The following is an 18,257-nucleotide window of genomic DNA, read 5'->3' on the forward strand; positions in this document are numbered from 1 at the left end:
TTTCTCCCAGAAACGAAAAACGTCGAGCCATCAGTCATTCCACCAAGGAGAAGGACAAAGGCCCCACAAAAGCTACCACCACCAAGCTGGTCTACCAGATCTTCGACACTTTCTTCGCAGAGCAAATCGAAAAGGATGACAGAGAAGACAAGGAGAATGCCTTCAAACGCCGGCGGTGTGGCGTCTGCGAGGTAACCTCACCTGGGCTGGGCTCACCATGTAATCTGAGCAACTCACTTTCTCTTTCTGGCTTGAGATGCTCACTGTTCAAATGTGACCCCTAGGACATAAGCGGGGAGGAAGTTGGTGATCTGGGGAGAACTGCATGCCTCGGAGAACAAACAGGTTGATAAGACGGCTGTTGAAATCGGTGGCTCGGATGCTTTGCTGTTAATGCCCCAATCACTAACTTGGGTCACTGTTCAATTCCGGGTCAAGGCACATGCCCGAGTTGTGGGCTCAATCCTCAGTGTGGGGCGTGCAGGAAGCAGCCGATCAGTGGTTCTCTCTCATCACTGATGTTTCTCTCTCTCTCTCCCCCTTCCTCTCTAAAATCAATTAAATATATATATATTTAAAAAACAAATCTCTTTCTGTGAATTTTAAATATTTGAATCCCCCTAATCTTCTGTGACCCAGAGATCGGATATATTTTGGTATCTGTTATTTGACTTATTTTGGGCGAACACCTGGATGCAAAAATATAGCAGCTACCTTTAGTTTTTATTTATTTATTTATTTATTTATTTATTTTTAAATATGTTTTATTGACTTTTTACAGAGAGGAAGGGAGAGAGATAGAGAGCCAGAAACATCAATGAGAGAGAAACATCGATTAGCTGCCTCCTGCACATCTCCTACTGGGGATGTGCCCGCAACCCAGGCACATGCCCTTGACCGTAATCGAACCCGGGACCCCTCAGTCCGCAGGCCGACGCTCTATCCACCAAGCCAAACCGGCTTCGGCGCAGCTACCTTTAGAACCGCCCTGTGTTCACACTGTCCACTGGATTCAGAGCGTTTTTTTTTGTTTTTTTGTTTGTTTGTTTGTTTTTTTAGTGGCAGCCCTTAACAGGAATTTGCACATCCTTACCATTCGTGTTTTGGTTTTACTTTTTTTTCATCTAGCACATGTATCTAAGCCTTAAAAATTTTTTTAGCCGAAACCGGTTTGGCTCAGTGGATAGAGCGTCAGCCTGCGGACTGAAAGGTCCCAGGTTCGATTCCGGTCAAGGGCATGTACCTGGGTTGCGGGCACATCCCCAGTAGGAGATGTGCAGGAGGCAGCTGATCGATGTTTCTCTCTCATCGATGTTTCTAACTCTCTATCTCTCTCCCTTCCTCTCTGTAAAAAATCAATAAAATATATTTTTAAAAAAATTTTTTTAAATATACATAACTGGTATTTTTTGTAATCATGTTATGTGTTCATGTAGGTAGATCTAGTTAATTCGTTTTGACTATTTCATCATGCTGCATTATATAATAGTCCCAACTTACCCCTCGATAATGTGCAACTTTTGATATTAGAAATCATGATATAGCAGCATCCTTGAACGAGACTTCAGTGTCTACCCCTATTTCTTTTAAAATTTTTTGTTAATCCTTACCCGAGTATATATGTTTTTTTTCCCCATTGATTTTTAATTTATTGATTTATTTTTTTGAAAATGGAAGGGAGGGGGAAAGACAGAGAAGGAAACATTGATGTGAGAGATGCACATCGATTGGTTGCCTCCTGCACATATCCCAAATGGGGGGCGGGGTTGAGCCTGCAATCGAGGTATTTGCCCTTGACCCAAATCAAACCCCAAGACCCTCCAGTCTGCGGGCCGACGCTCTAACCACTTAGCACACCAGCTAGGGCTGCCCCTGTTTTGAAGTAGAATTGCTGGGGTGTGGGTTCTATATTTAACTTTGATATAGAAAACTGCTCTCCAAGTGGTGCTACCAACTTAAAACCTGTGAGCAGAGCCAGTTTCCCCACATGTTTCAACGCCAACATACCCAGCTTAACCTTTGCTATTCTGGGGGGTATGACTGGTACCTTGTTCTTAACTCTTCAGTTCCCTTACCTCTAAATGAGGCTAAATATAAAAGTTCTAAAATTGTAATTCATTCAAAACCTGGTTACCAGTTGTTACTAATGGTCATTTGACTTTTTAAATATCTTTCAGGTTTGTCAGCAGCCCGACTGTGGAACGTGTAAAGCCTGTAAGGATATGGTTAAGTTCGGTGGTAGCGGCCGGAGCAAACAAGCCTGCCTAAAGAGGAGGTAGGCTTGGCGGGTGCTGTCTGGTAGCAGAGGACAGTGCCGGCTGAGGGCTGTGCGCTGTGTGTGGGTAACTGTGTTGACATGTGCAGGACAGGCAGCAGTGCTTCATCTTGAATGGTCCCCTGGCCTGTCCTGTTATGGGACCCCAACAGCCCCAGGCAGTTTTACTTATAAAAAGGGTCTTGCTTATACACATGAGTTTGTAGGTGTCCCAACATGGCCATGAAGGAGGCAGATGACGACGAAGAAGAGGATGACGATATCCCAGAGATGCCGTCGCCCAAAAAAATGCACCAGGGGAAGAAAAAGAAACAGAACAAGGACCGGATCTCTTGGATTGGAGAGGCTGTTAAGGTAATCCCACAGCAGGTTCTCCCTCTTCTTACGGCCGCCCTCTTGGGAAGCACGTTGTTTCCTGGTGTCTCGCCACCAGGCCTCTTAAGCAGCCTGAATCCTGCTCACTTGCCTCGTGAGAGAGCAAGGCCGGCTACAAGGCCATGGTCCAGGCCCGTGGCCACACACAAGAAATGTGTTTTTGTTTGTCTGCCCAAAGACTTGGTTTCCTTCAAGTTCCAAAATGGGTAATGGACACAGTTTAAGGGTGTCAGGCTGCTTCCCCTTCAAAGCTCGTTTTGAAGAGTTGTCACCATCTCTTGCCTGGCAGTGGGTGTGTTTTGGGCACTAGCAGATCCCTTACTGGTCATCCTGTGGTCATCTCCCCATCTAAGGCTCAGTTCTTTTACCAAAGTTAGAAAGCAAACGTCCTAAGCCAGTGATGGCGAACCTTTTGAGATCAGCATGTCAGCATTTTGAAAAACCCTAACTTAACTCTGGTGCCGTGTCACATATAGAAATTTTTTGATATTTGCAACCATAGTAAAACAAAGACTTATTTTTTTGATATTTATTTTATATATTTAAATGCCATTTAACAAAGAAAAATCAACCAAAAAAATGAGTTCGCGTGTCACCTCTGACACACGTGTCATAGGTTCGCCATCACTGTCCTAGCACTGCTTTCTCGATGTTCATAAGCAAAAGATACAGTTCATTCAGCAAGCGTGAGGCCTCCCTCTGCCGGGTGCTGCTTCAGGCCTGGATGTGGCTCAGCCCCTGCCCTGTGGTGTTGATGCTCCAGGGCAGGAGGACAGACACATGTCCCCTAGGCTGGTAGAGAGGTGGAGGGGCCTGGGGCCGTGAGGCTTTCCTAAGAAGGTGACAGCTGAGCTGAGACCCAGAAGGTGGGAGAGGAACCGTCCCATGAAGATGTGGGGAAGAACCAGGGCAGAGCCCTGAGGTGGGATCAGTTCTTGTGGGAGAAGAGGAATGAGGCGGAAAGGAACCAGGGATGGGATGTGCCTTTAAGACCACCGTGAATAGTTGGGACTGGTGCTGTTAACCTGCAATGCTGGGCTCTGATTTGCTGCTGACTGGCCAGGGCGGAGCTGATAGTAGACAAGCAGTAGGCGTGCTTCCAGCCTAGGGAGTGGCTAGGGAGTGGGGTGCTCTCTGGGAGCCAGGGCAGTAGCCATGCCTTCTTAACGAAATCATTATGGGCTATGCCTTTATATTAACAAGAACACCAAGCCTAGCTTGGACCTTCAAACCCATCTCCACCTGAAATAAGCTCTTTGTTTTCAGACTGATGGCAAGAAGACTTACTATAAGAAGGTGTGCATTGACTCAGAAACCCTGAAAGTGGGGGACTGTGTCTCTGTTATTCCAGATGACTCTTCAAAACCACTGTACTTAGCAAGGTTTGTATATTTCCCTTTGCTTGGCCTCAGCACACACTTTCTCTTGAGCAGGTAGGAGATGCCTGTTTGCAAGAATAGCAGCAGCAGGTCTTTGCTCGAGACAAACTTAAAAAAAAAAAAGTTCACAAAACTTAAAAAAAAAAAGTTCCCAAGTAAACTCGAAGCAGATCTGCCGGTGACGTTAGAACTTCCTTCCCTTCTGCTCCTCTGACACCAGGGTCACGGCGTTGTGGGAGGACAGCAGCCAAGGGCCAATGTTTCACGCCCACTGGTTCTGTGCCGGCACAGACACGGTCCTGGGGGCCACATCGGACCCCCTGGAGCTGTTCCTGGTAGACGAGTGTGAGGACATGCAGCTGTCATACATTCACAGCAAGGTGACGGTCGTCTATAAAGCTCCGTCGGAAAACTGGGCCATGGAGGTGAGTGCCTACTGTCCCTCATGTGCCCTCCCTCACTGTGGGGTCATGCCTGACACAGCACCCTTGTCCCAAAGGGCGGCATGGATCCCGAGACCCTGATGGAAGAGGACAACGGGAAGACCTATTTCTACCAGCTGTGGTATGATCAAGACTACGCAAGATTTGAGTCCCCTCCAAAAACTGAACCAACTGAGGACAACAAGTACAAGTGAGTGCTGGTCACCTTCTCGGGGAGGACACCCTGCTTCTGTGTGAATCCCTGTAGCTTTTCACGTGCTTCCATCTGCTGGGTTTGCTTCCTGGACACTATCTGATTGTTTTCCTCGTTAACCCAAGACCAGCCTGGCTTTGAAAACTTTTTTAAAGTCAATTTTTTTTTTTTTTTTTTTTAGAGAAGAAGGGAGGGAGAGAAACATTGATTGGTTACCTCCTATAGGTACTCTACTGGGGGGTGGAACCCACAACTTAGGTATGTGCCCTGACCGGGAACCTGCAACCGTTTTGGTGTACGGGATGATGCTCCAACCAACTGAGCCACCAGTCAGGGCCCAGCCCGGCTTTGTTGCAGTGGCTTTAGGTGTATGGCTGGCCTGGGCATGGAGTTACCGTCATAAGAAGCTCTCTTGTCCAGGAGTAGGATTGATCTTTTCATTATCCGCCTTTTTGCATGTTCAGTGTCTATACCACAGATCTCATGTGTTTTCTTTTGTTTCTTAGCTATCTTCTAAGTGAGACCTTTGACTTCATTTTATTTTAACTGGTGGGTGGCTGCTCTTAGGGAGTCTGCCTTTTAGGTCCTCACCCAAGGATATTTTTCCATTGATTTCTAGAGAGTGTAAGGGAGGGAGGAGGGGGAGAGAGAGAAACATCGACTTGGAGAGACATATCAATTGGTTACCTCCGGCACACGCCCCTACTGAGGCTGGGGAACCTGCAACTGAGGTACGTGCCCTTGACCAGGAATCCAATCATGGCCCTTCAGTCTAAGGTCCAACGCTCTAACCACTGAGAAAAACTGGCCTGGGCCTGATCTCCATGTTAAAGGCAGTCTCCAACTCTCCTTTAAGCAGAAATATTGAACTTCACCAACTACCTCTTCAGCCTTTATTAGCTAACTAGAGGCCCGATGCACGAAATTCGTGCAAAGGGCTCGGCCCCACTGCTGTGGTGGCTGCCGCAGCCCCCGCCCGCCCGCCATGGCTTCGTCCAGAAGGACATCCAGTCTAATTAGCATATTATGCTGCTGTTAGTATAGATAGTGTGAGCCTGCTCTGATATTTTGAGTTCCTAACTGAACCACTCTGTATTCTCGCTTCTGGTTTATTTTTATCATATTCCAAATTCTGTTTGTTAATGTCTTAGGGTTTTTAGAGCAAATACTCAAAAGTGGGACAGGCTTGATGTTTTCTTGTGTTGTATATATCCCTGGACTCTGGTCCCAAATAAGTGCTTTCACAGTATGATCATCAGGTCCAGGAGAACGAGTTCCTTCAGACACCTGCAGGTGTTTTCTCTTGGTCACCAGCATCTCTGGGTTAAGCCAGCAGCTCTGCTGCAGTCATTACCTGCCGTCTCAGCGCCTTTTCCTTTTGTCCTTGGCTCCTTCAGATTCTGCGCCAGCTGTGCTCATCTGGTTGAGATGAAGCAGAAGGAAATTCCCAGGGCCCTGGAGCTGCTCGAGGACCTGGAGGACCGGGTTTTCTACAGCTCAGCCTCCAAGGACGGCATCCAGTACCGAGTGGGCGATGGCGTGTACCTTCTCCCGGAGGCCTTCACATTCAAGTGAGTGCCCCCTTTGCCAGTTCCAGGTCAGGCTCCCTGGGCCACTACTGAGCTGCTTTGGAATATCCCCACCCTGCACCCCTTGTACCAGCTGTTGTCTGAGCCATTGTCACTGATCAGTCATGCTGAACTATCCACTTTTTAAGGTTTAATGTTCAGTTAAGTGTAATGTTTGCTACTCTGCAGCATTAAGCTGTCCAGTCCTGTGAAACGCCCACGGAAGGATCCTGTGAATGAAGACCTGTATCCAGAACACTACCGGAAATACTCAGACTACATCAAAGGCAGCAACCTGGACGCCCCTGAGCCATACCGAATTGGCCGCATCAGAGAGATCTTCTGTGTCAAGAAGAACAATGGCAAGCCCAATGAGACAGACATCAAGATCAGACTGAACAAGTTCTACAGGTCGGTGGTGTCCTCTGTTCTCCCAGGCGGCAGCAGACTTCCAGAAAGTTCTGCCTGAAATGGGTTATAACATAGCACACAGTGATGTTCGAAGTTAGGTAGAGCTCTAGCCGGTTTTTCTCGGTTATAGAGAGCTGGCCCTCAGACTAAAGGGTTCCTGGTTCAATTCCAGTCAAGGGCACCAGCAAATACCTCGGTTTCAGGCTCGATCCCTGGTCCCAATTGGGGTGCTTGTGAAAGGCAACCAATCAGTGTGTCTCTTGCATCAATGTTTCTCTCTCTGTCTCTCCCCCTCCCTTCCACTCTCTCAAACTCAATGGAAAAATATCCTTGGTGATATAAAAAAAGTTATGTAAAGGTAGCTGTTTCTCAAGTGTTTCTGATGATCTGATGAGTGCTGACAGCGACTCAAATTATATTTCATACCCTTGCTTTTAGACCTTATTTTAAAGCTGCTGAGTTCTATCTTCAAAGAAATCCTTAAGCCTCAATTCAGAATGTGACAAAGGCAGAGGGAGAATGTCCTGGGCTTGGCCTGAGGCAGCCCCAGAGAACCTAGGGTTCTGTTTATGACCGTTCCACCCTCTCTCCTGTCCCTCCCAGCTCTATGCTTTTCCAAGGTCTTGGCTGCACCGAGTCTTTTTCTGGGACCCGAGTAATTTGTAGTAATTAGGAGTTAACCTGAAACTAAGCCATACAGATAGTTATAACGTTGCTTTACTTCTTTTTTTTTTTTTAATATATTTTATTGATTTTTTACAGAGAGGAAGAGAGAGAGATAGAGAGTCAGAAACATCGATGAGAGAGAAACATCGATCAGCCGCCTCCTGCACATCCCCCACTGGGGATGTGCCCGCAACCCAGGTACATGCCCTTGACCGGAATCGAACCTGGGACCTTTCAGTCCACAGGCCGACGCTCTATCCACTGAGCCAAACCGGTTTTGGCATTGTTGCTTCACTTCTTGACTAATGTATATCAAAGACTTTCTGAAGTCCTTGTAATAATCACTTGTAACGGGAAAGAAAGGAGAAGTCTGGATGTATAGGTGAGGAAAAGAAGCTCTAGACATGCTTCTTAATAGAGCATGGCTGAGGCAGGCAGCCGCAGCCTGTTTTTTTTTGTTTGTTTGTTTAATTTATTTTTAGAGAGAGAGAAACATCAATGTGAGAGCAGAACCTCACACCCCCTACTAGGGACTGAGCCCATAATCCAGGCATGTGCCCTGAATGAGAACCAAACCGGGAAACCTGTTGCACAGGATGATACCCAACCAACTGAGCCGGCCAGGGTGCAGCTATAGTCTTGACACAGGGCCATTCTGTTTGGGTTGCAGTGGAGAAACGAAGAACAAGCAAATGACTCAACCTACTGAACTCCCTTAAGGTTTAATGTTGAGTTCTTCATAATGGTTAGCTTCTCCACAGCACCAAGCTGTCCAGTCCTGTGAAATGCCCACGGAAGGCATGGTTGTTGCAAAGAATTCCACTGTTTATAGTATCTAGTGCCAACTAAGGATAATTATCAAGCTGACCTGACTGGGGGCCATGGTCATTACCGATGGATTCTTGGAGCATCCCCAGGAATGTGGTACCATTCAACTCATTGTCAGTTCACAGCAAAAGAGAATTGCTGCCCGGCTAGTGTGGCTCACAGGAGGTCGCCAGTTGATTCCCAGTCAGCGCACATGCCCAGGTTGTGGGCTTGATCCCCAGTAGTGAGTGTGCAGGAGGTAGCTGATCAATGTTTCTCTCTCAACAATGTTTCTCTCCCTTCCCCTTCCTCTCTGTGAAATCGATAAGAAAATGTTTTTGATTTTAAGAATTGCTTAACAAAGACTCTTCTGCTGGCAGGCCGGAGAACACCCACAAATCCACTCCAGCAAGTCACCATACGGACATCAACCTGCTTTACTGGAGCGACGAGGAGGCCGTGGTGGACTTCAGCGATGTGCAGGGCCGCTGCACTGTGGAATACGGGGAGGACCTGCCGGGGTGCTTGCAGGACTTCTCAACTGGCGGGCCCGACCGCTTCTACTTCCTTGAGGTAATGCTCTGGGCTTACGGGAGGGACGGGTTTGGGTCAAATTCACTGCCCCTGAGAAAGCAGTTTAATTATACATTCAAGTCTGAAACTTAACTTTTGGCTTTTTTTTTTTCTTTTTTTTTTTTTCTTTTTAAATAAGCCTTTATTTGAGCCAAATTGACAGCAATTGCTGGGAAGCAAAGATCTCAAATGCTTCTGCATTTGGCTTTTTAAAATGTACAATGAACCCTGGCCAGTGTGGTTCAGTTGGTTGGGTGTTGTTCCACGCACCAAAAGATCTCTGGTTCGATTCCCAATCAGGGCACATGCCCCACGCCCTGGTTTCAGACTCAATCCCTGTTGGGGGTTGTGCAGGAGCAGCCGATCAATGTTTCTCTCTCATTGATCTTTCTCTTTCTCTCCTTCTCTCTAAAAATCAATTTAAGGAAATACAAAAAGTACAATGATAAGTATCGTATCTGAGTGTCCTAAGCAACTAACATGTATTTGAAGGCCTCTTCCAGCCTGGCCAGTGCCTTGATGTGAGTTAGGGAAAGGGGCCCTTTCCCTGGGAGACACAGCCCTGCCCCTTAGTCCCTCCAGCTGTGTCCAGGCCAGGACCACACGCCGTGCAGCTGGCCCTTGTTACTGAGAGAAGAGCCAGGAGTTTGTTAACCAAGCTGATCACTTTTAAATTGTCTGAGCATGGCCTTCCTGTGTGGGCACACTTAAAGTGACACGTGTCTGTTTTCCCAGGTTCCAGTGTAGGTAGCCTCATTAGACGAGTCTCTTGGTATAACACTTGCTTATTTTTATAAAGATTCTTTTTTTTTTTTATTGCTTAAAGTATTACAAAGAGTATTACATATGTCTCCTTTTTTTCCCCCCCGCCTTGACAATCCCCTGGCCTCCCCTACCCCCCAGTGTCTTGTGTCCATTGGTTATGCTTATATGCATGCATACAAGTCCTTCCGTTGATCTCTTACCCCCTCCCTGGCCCCCCACCCCCACCCTCCCTGGCCTTCCTGCTGAACACTTGCTTATTTTTAGAATGAGTAGTCCAGGCACTTATAAAAGCTCCTGCTTTTATAATCTCAAAGTCAACCACAGAATATTTGTATTAATACAATTTATCTTCATGTAGTAATATCAAAGTACTCTTATTAGTGGCTAATAGTTTACGGCCACATTCAGGGAGAAATTAAGTAGCTCTTTATCAAACTAAACTTGTTAGAGAGGTGACCAATGTGTTTCTCTGCCAGACTATTGTGATTCTTCCCTTCCCAGGCCTATAATGCCAAGAACAAAAGCTTTGAAGATCCTCCCAACCATGCCCGTAGTCCCGGAAACAAAGGGAAAGGGAAGGGAAAAGGTATGTTGTCACTCCATAGGGTTCTTTTCAAGGCCATCTCTTATAAACCGGGTATTTATGGTCAGTATAAAACAGCCTCTGGTGTTACCTCATTCTGTATTAACTCAGTGAGGCCGTCTCTGAAACAATAAGGTATTTGTGGTCTGTCTCCTCCAGGGAAAGGCAGGCCAAAATCTCAGACAAGTGAGCCAAAGGAACCCAAGGTGGACATTCAGCTGCCAAAACTGCGGACCCTGGATGTGTTTTCTGGCTGTGGGGGGTTATCGGAAGGATTCCACCAAGCAGGTAAAGGCCGCGAGGTCTTTCTCTGTGTAACTAGCACAACCAGACTGGGCACATTCTGCCTGGAAGAGCTTTCTGGCTCTGGTCACCTTTCTGACTCAAGAGTCTCATTCCAGGGAGGTCAGAGCCCATCTTTGTCCCTTTATCTGCCAGGCATCTCACAAACACTGTGGGCCATTGAAATGTGGGACCCCGCGGCCCAGGCGTTCCGGCTGAACAACCCCGGGTCCACAGTGTTCACGGAGGACTGCAATGTCCTGCTGAAGCTGGTCATGGCTGGAGAGGTGACCAACTCCCTTGGCCAGAAGCTGCCTCAGAAGGGAGACGTGGAGATGCTGTGCGGCGGGCCACCCTGCCAAGGCTTCAGTGGCATGAACCGCTTCAACTCTCGCACCTACTCCAAGTTCAAGAACTCCCTGGTGGTCTCTTTCCTCAGGTAAACGGAGCAGGCTCTGTTCAGTGCTGCACACAGGTAACTAGACAGCCAACCCTGGGGCTGGATGCTGATGTGCCCGCTGACCAGTAACTGCTGTAGCCTTTGCAGCTGCTGAAGGCCATGTGCCGAGGTGAAGCATTCCGCTGGTCAGAGACCTTAAGAGTTGGGGGTCCCGTTTCTTTTTTTTTTTTTTTTCTTTTTTTTTTAAAATATATTTTTTATTGATTTTTCACAGAGAGGAAGGGAGAGAGATAGAAAGTTAGAAACATTGATGAGAGAGAAACATCGATCAGCTGCCTCCTGCACATCTCCCACTGGGGATGTGCCCGCAACCCAGGTACATGCCCTTGACCGGAATCGAACCTGGGACCTTTCAGTCCGCAGGCCGACGCTCTATCCACTGAGCCAAACCGGTTTCGGCGGGGGTCCTGTTTCTTGACGGCCAAACATTGGCCTTTTGGGAATGGCTTTTGGTAGAGCGGGTCCTTTTTTATCTCGATCCATATGGTGACTCTGGGGGTATCGCCTGCCTTCTACAGCTACTGTGACTACTACCGGCCGCGGTACTTCCTCCTGGAGAACGTCAGGAATTTCGTGTCCTTCAAGCGCTCCATGGTCCTAAAGCTCACTCTCCGCTGCCTGGTCCGCATGGGCTATCAGTGCACCTTTGGCGTGTTGCAGGTGGGCTCCCGGGGAATGGGGCAGAGATGGGAGGGTGAATGTGGGCGGGAGGAGGGTCAGCAGTCCCTGGACTGCAGCAAACTGTCTCCATCTGAAAATAGCCTCAAAGGGTCAGGCCTGGGAGGGCAGCCTGCTGGCTGGCAAGGATAGGGCGATGGCTGTGAGGCCGCACCCACCCCTGTGAAGCCTGCAGCATTCAGGTCTGAAAGCTCAGAGCCAGTGTCCCATCAGGCCCACCCCTTTGGGTCTTGGTAGAGCTGCATCCTCCTGTGTAACTGAGCAGGGACTGCATGCAAGGGAGCTCTTGGCTGCTTTGTTTCCAGCCCTTTTTCCTGAATAGGGCACGTGGTGGATGAGTCTGATACTCGGGCAGCAGCTAGATCTCCACAGAAGGGTGTGTGAGGCCAGGTTGGCAGAACCACACATAGACCAAGCTGTTACAGGGTAAAAACGAACGTTTCCTTTGGGTGAGCACATGTGCATTCCAACACCTAGAGAGAGTAAAAGGTCTCACTCCCGGTGGCTTCCAGTGGCAGGGGTAAAGATTTGGGATGACTCATAAGGAGTAGTCCTTATCTGAAAGCAGCCACTGTATCCATTCAGGCATTGTTGGCTTAACTAACACTGAGATGGCTATTGAGAAGGGAGAGAAGGTTGGCTGGGAAGCCATGAGTGAGGGAGTGCCAGGGCCGCACAGCTCTCCCTAGTTCAGCCTCGGGGGGCTCCAGGCTCACGGTCAAGCCTGCTTGGCAGCCGTGTTCTCTGACCCTGTATCCATGGCTGTCTGGGCTCTGCAGTCTCTTCTCCACAAGTGCTGACACCATGGGGCTCCTTCCGGTGCTCTGTAAGGAGCTGGCGGGTCCCCAGCGGGTTCACTTCCATCTTCTCCAATGGTCACCACATGGACTCGGGTTCTCTCATCTAGTCTCACTTTTTCTCCAAAATTGATTTTAGGGAGAGAATCATTGGTCTGTTGTTCCACTTATTTATGCATTCATTGGTTGATTCTCTTATGTGCCCTGACGGGGATCGAACCCACAACCTTGGTGTATCAGGATGATGCTCTAACCAACAACTACTGAGCAGGGCTGGTCTCACTTATCGGGAGTAAACTTGCTGGATTAATTGGGGGTTTTCCGGGTGAGCTGTGCAGCAGCCAGCCACTCCGGAAGTGGGGTGTCACTGACCCCAGACCTAGGTTCAGCCAGTGGAGGTGCCAGTTGACCCTGTGTGTGTGGCTCTCCTGTGCACAGGCTGGTCAGTACGGCGTGGCCCAGACACGGAGGCGAGCCATTATCCTGGCTGCGGCCCCCGGCGAGAAGCTCCCCCTCTTCCCAGAGCCGCTGCACGTGTTCGCACCCCGGGCCTGCCAGCTGAGCGTCGTGGTGGACGACAAGAAGTTCGTCAGCAACGTAACTAGGTAGGAGCCCCCTCACCCTGCCGCGCCAGTGTCTGTGGGCATCCCCGGGAAAGCTTGGCGTCGGCACTCTGCCACTTCCAGTCGCAAGTTCCGGCCGAGTGAGCACCACGTGCAGAGCAGCGGCTAGATGCCTGGCTGTAGTCATTAGCAGAACCCAGTGTAGCCTGTCTCCTTCCCAGACCGTCCAAGAAGAATGCTGTTTGTGTGACCTCAGGCAGCCCTTTGACCTCTGAGCTGGGTTGTCCTCGCTAGAGAGGGCAGTGCCAGCCGCCAGGAGATGGCAGCTGTGATTCGATGGACAGCGGCAGTATGTGTCCCCAGAAGTGCCATGCTCTATTGCAGGCTGAGCTCATGTCCGTTCCGAACCATCACCGTGCGGGACACAATGTCTGACCTTCCTGAGATCCGGAATGGGGCTTCAGCGCTGGAGATCTCGTACAACGGGGAACCCCAGTCCTGGTTCCAGAGGCAGCTCCGGGGCTCGCAGTACCAGCCTATCCTCAGGGACCACATCTGTAAGGTAACGTTGCCCCACAGAGGGCCCTCCTTCCAGCTGCCTCACAGGGACAGACCTGTGGGGAGCCCAGCCAAGGCTTGGGGTGGGAAGCAGGGTCTGATCCCAGCCCCTCCAGCTTCTCTGCTCCTGGCTCCTAACCCAAATCACTGTCATTTTTAGAGAGGAAGGGAGAGAGAGAAACATCAATGATGAGAGTTATTGATTACCTGCCTCCTGCACGCCCCACACTGGGGACTGAGCCCACAACCTAGGCATGTGCCCTGACCTGGAATCAAACCATATTCATAGGTCAGTGCTCAACCACGGAGCCACACAGGCCAAGCCCAAATCACCACCATCTTGCCCCCAGCCTCACTTCCTCGTGCTTTTCTTCTTGCCCCCATCCCCTATGCCCCTGCAGCATATATATATATATGCAAAGTGCCCCCTTGGGAGATTGCTCACTATGATGTGTGCTGACCACCAGAGGGCAGTGCGAAACATGACAGGTGACCAGCGGTGTGGGGGGAGGGGGGGGCACTGAGGGAGTGAGAGAAGGAGGAGGGATGGGGAGCTGATGGGTCCTAATTGCCGGCCAGGCCTAGGGACCCTACCTGTGCACGAATTTCGTGCACTGGGCCTCTAGTGTAATCATATAAAGCATCAGTCAGAGCTCTTGCTCTTCCTGGAATAGGCCCGGAATGTCACTGTCCTCCTCTGACTGACCTCTCTCACCATTCCTGTTCTCTGCATGTTGTCCCAGATACGCCAAACGTGGCCTTTTGTGCCCCCAGCTGCTGGCTCCTAATACAGCAGGGCTCAGCTCAGGCACCCTCCCCCCACTTGCCCTAAGCTATCCCTCACCTGTTCCCCCCACATTACTCTGCGTCCTTGCTCTGTCTCCTGGCACATGTGTAATCCCTAAGCTGTTCATTCAGGTAACTGTCTGCCCAAATGGGATGTAAGCCCCTTGGGGGCTCCTGATTGTGGTGGTGGTCCCAGTGCCTAGAGCAGTGGTGCCCAGGCCACTGCAGATGCTCCCTGAGCTGGGTGACAGCTGGGCCTTGCCACACTTCTAGGACATGAGCGCATTGGTGGCCGCCCGCATGCGGCATGTCCCTCTGGCTCCGGGCTCAGACTGGCGTGACCTGCCTAACATCGAGGTGCGGCTCTCAGACGGCACCATGACCAGGAAGCTGCGGTACACCTACCACGACCGGAAGAACGGCTGCAGCAGCAAGGGGGCCCTCCGAGGGGTCTGCTCCTGTGCGAGCGGTGAGACCCCCGTGTGCCCGGATGTGGCTTCCCTCCGTGTACCCTGAAGCCCAGCCCCCCAGGTCCTGGTGCCCACAGCAGCCAGCCGGGTGAAGGAGCACGGTCAGCGGGGGTCTCCCAGAGGAGATCCTGGTGCTGTGCTCACCAACCCAGTGGCCCTGGGTGGGGCAAGCCTGGGGTCCGCATTGTGAAAGCTGTGCCCGGGAACGGGGCCTGTTGCTGCTCTGTCCCCGGGGGGACGGAATGCTGTAGGTACTTCCCGGCCTCTTGTTCTGGAACCTCAGCCTCACTGCAGCTGTCTCTTCCAACAGGCAAAGCCTGCGACTCCACGGCCAGACAGTTCAACACCCTCATCCCCTGGTGCCTGCCCCACACCGGGAACAGGCACAACCACTGGGCCGGCCTCTATGGGCGGCTCGAGTGGGATGGCTTCTTCAGCACAACTGTCACCAACCCCGAGCCCATGGGCAAGCAGGTAGGATGGAGGCCCCGGGCCAGGCCTGGGAAGGGGACAGGCACGGGCTGAGGTGGGAGTGGCCCGTCAGGAGTCAGCACTCCTCACTTCCCGCCTTGGTGCTGAGGAGACGGGCTCACCAGCTGAGGCCGAAAGCTGGACTTCTCCGTGGCTAGTTCCCCAGCCTGCCCACAATGGCTGGTCTTGTGCCCCGGCCCCACCGTGCCTCTCGCCCCCAGGGCCGTGTGCTTCACCCTGAGCAGCACCGTGTGGTGAGCGTGCGGGAGTGTGCTCGCTCCCAGGGCTTCCCGGACACCTACAGGCTGTTTGGCAATATCCTGGACAAGCACCGGCAGGTCAGTGGCGTGGCCTTGAGCAGGGCAGACAGGAAGGAGGCCCTCTTGCCCCCCCGAGCCCTCCCCCCCCCCGCCCCCTGCACAGGGTAGAGAGCGGTTCAGCAGAGGGCACAGCTCACACAGGGTGCTGTTTGGCCTCAGTAGGCCCAGTGGGGGCACGACCAGGACAGAGGGTCCCTGTCTCTGGGCCCAGTGCTCACGGGCATGACCAGGACAGACGGTCCCTGTCTCTGGGCCCAGTGCTCACGGGCACGACCAGGACAGAGGGCCCTGTCTCTGGGCCCAGTGCTCACGGGCACGACCAGGACAGAGGGCCCTGTCTCTGGGCCCAGTGCTCACGGGCTAAGCATGTTGGTTGCTGCTCTGAGGCAGATTTACCCCAAAAGGCAAGTTTCACTACAGTGAACTTCAGAGATGCCGCAGACTAAATGTCTGGTGGTGAAGTCAGTTGCTAAGGGTTAAGATGGACCAACAGTTCCTCACTGATTCTTAGGGTGTTGATAGGTTGGCTTTTTTTTTTTAATCCTTACCCCAGGATATATTTTTTCCCCATCCATTGATTTTTAGAGAATGGAAGGTAGAGGGGAGGCACCCACACCAATGTGAGAGAGACACATTACATTGATTGGTTGCCTCTGGCACGTACCCTGACGGGCCAGGGAATTAAACCTGCAACCCAGGTACGTTCCGTTCCCCTGACTGGGAATTGAACCCGTGACCCTTCGGTGCACGATCCAGTGCTCCAACCACTAAGCAACACTGGCCAGGTCAGGTTGGCTTCTTAATTGAACGTATTTCCATCCAAGTAATGCACACACATGGCTTAACGAGCTAAGAGTGCCTGGGGGTCATAGTGGAAAACCCATTTCACTCCTTAACCCCCAGTCCTGTTCTCTGAAAGCAGCTACTCAGTTAAAGTGAAGCAAGGTGGCTTCCACATCTGGATCTCTGCCCTTTAATGGCCCCCTTCTCTGTGGGTGGTTCTAGACAGGTTGGTGTTGGGGGTGGGAGGATGGGCAGGGCCGAGGGGTTATCGTGGTGGAAGGGCTTTGGGGACCCTGTGAGCATGAGGCCAGGGGCCCAGTGTCCTCATCACAGTGCTGAGTGGAGGCTGGCGCTGACCCTAGCTGTGCCAAACTCGGCATTGCCCTCCTTCCCTCCTGCAGGTGGGTAACGCCGTGCCGCCACCCCTGGCCAAAGCCATTGGCTTGGAGATCAAGCGCTGTATGTTGGCCAAGGCTCAAGAGAGTGCCTCAGGTATGGTGAGGTGGGTGGGCTGAGGCAGGCAGGGTATAACTCTAGGCCAGTGATGGCGAACCGTTTGAGCTCAGCGTGTCAGCATTTTGAAAAACCCTAACTTAACCGTGGTGCTGTGTCACCTAATAGAAATTTTTTGATATTCGCAACCATAGTAAAACAAAGATTTATATTTTTGATATTTATTTTATATATTTAAATGCCATTTAACAAAGAAAAATCAACCAAAAAAATGAGTTCGCGTGTCACCTCTGATACGCGTGTCATAGGTTTGCCGTCACTGCTAGGCTCTGGAGCTCGGGCGAGTCGCTCACGCTCCCGAGTGGCCTCATTTCTCTCTGGGCTGCCATGAGATGGAATGAGTCACACATGTTAAGTGCTCAGAACAGACCCGGAACATAGTGAGCGGGTGGGTCTCGCGGCACTTTCCCCTGTCCTGCCGGGTGGGCCGCCCCAGCCTCTAACGCAGGCAGTCTGGAAACCCCTAGGGAGCACCTTTGAGCGCACTCAGCATGTTCATGCAGAGCTGCTACAGTTCTTTTACAGTCGGCCCCTAACACCGACGCCTGCGCATTACGGTAGCTCCTGGCTTAGTGTCTGATGCTCGCCTGTTGTAGTCTGATGTATAGATTCCCTGTGGTGACTTCCCTTTTCTTTCTCCTTAGTTAAAATCGAGGAGAAAACTGCCGAGGAGGAGAAAACTGCCGAGGATTAGTTTCCCCCTCCCGCGCCCGTGTTTCTGGCACCAGGGATCCCCAATGTGCACTGATGTTGTGTTTTTAACATGTTGAAATCTGTCAGTTCAAATGTGTTGTACACGGTGTTTGTGGCCTTGGCTGACATGAAGCTGTTCTGTAAGGTTTGCTTACCAACTAATGACTTAGTGATCGAATTGTGCAGTACTTTGTGCATTCTGAATTTTAAAAGTTTTTTATTATGCATTATATCAAATTTACCACTGTATGAGTGGAAATTAAGACTTTATGTAGTTTTTATATGTTGTAATATTTCTTCAAATAAATCGCTCCTATAAATCATCTGGGGTGGTGACTCATGTACAGGGAGCTTCTGGCCGTCTCTCAGCTGAGGCTGAATGAGAAGGGGTTCCTTAGTGCTTAACAGGGCCCCACAGAGGCGTTTGTATGACGTTAGATCACTTCATGTGTCCCGTGCGTGTGTGTGAGGGGTGGGGGTTAACTTCTGGGACTTAGTTCTGGCCGGTGAGCTGCAGTGGAACTCACTGGTGTAGCTCCCAGGGAGGCCTTTTAAAGGAATAGTCTTGGTTGGCCTAACCCATGGCCTTGCAGGCCTTTGGAGTGGCCGTGACCCCTGGCAGCCCCTGGCAGGGCAGCTGCCTTCTTGTGACCATGGGAACAGAAGCCCCTGGCATGGGTGGTGGAGCAAGGAGAGAGGAGCCCTGGCTGCCACCCCCAGTGGTGAGAGTGTTGGCCCACACACGGAAGGATCATGCGTTTGATTCCCAGTCAAGGACACGTACCTGGGTTGCAGGTTTGATCCCCTGCCCCAGTTGGGGTATGTGTGTAGGAGTCAACCAACCA

General features: G+C 50.9%; 1 protein-coding gene across 1 annotated transcript in view; it reads left to right on the forward strand.

Moving 5' to 3' along the window:
* Positions 1-17,735, forward strand: part of DNMT1 (DNA methyltransferase 1) — a 42,083-nt gene extending 24,348 nt beyond the window's left edge. Inside the window, exons 19-38 of the mRNA XM_081092328.1 lie at positions 11-191; positions 2,178-2,275; positions 2,482-2,629; positions 3,917-4,032; positions 4,250-4,454; positions 4,529-4,662; positions 6,063-6,236; positions 6,423-6,644; positions 8,498-8,690; positions 9,957-10,041; positions 10,198-10,326; positions 10,477-10,759; positions 11,299-11,440; positions 12,694-12,860; positions 13,203-13,380; positions 14,436-14,631; positions 14,943-15,106; positions 15,325-15,441; positions 16,608-16,698; positions 17,364-17,735. Coding sequence (XP_080948454.1) covers positions 11-191; positions 2,178-2,275; positions 2,482-2,629; positions 3,917-4,032; positions 4,250-4,454; positions 4,529-4,662; positions 6,063-6,236; positions 6,423-6,644; positions 8,498-8,690; positions 9,957-10,041; positions 10,198-10,326; positions 10,477-10,759; positions 11,299-11,440; positions 12,694-12,860; positions 13,203-13,380; positions 14,436-14,631; positions 14,943-15,106; positions 15,325-15,441; positions 16,608-16,698; positions 17,364-17,413 — 3,073 coding nt within the window. The 3' untranslated portion in view covers positions 17,414-17,735. The remainder of the gene's footprint in view (positions 1-10; positions 192-2,177; positions 2,276-2,481; positions 2,630-3,916; positions 4,033-4,249; positions 4,455-4,528; positions 4,663-6,062; positions 6,237-6,422; positions 6,645-8,497; positions 8,691-9,956; positions 10,042-10,197; positions 10,327-10,476; positions 10,760-11,298; positions 11,441-12,693; positions 12,861-13,202; positions 13,381-14,435; positions 14,632-14,942; positions 15,107-15,324; positions 15,442-16,607; positions 16,699-17,363) is intronic.
* The last annotated feature ends 522 nt before the right edge of the window (positions 17,736-18,257 follow it).

The sequence above is a fragment of the Myotis nattereri genome (genome assembly GCF_964212035.1).
Source record: "Myotis nattereri genome assembly, chromosome: 5".
Classification (NCBI taxonomy): Eukaryota; Metazoa; Chordata; class Mammalia; order Chiroptera; family Vespertilionidae; genus Myotis; species Myotis nattereri.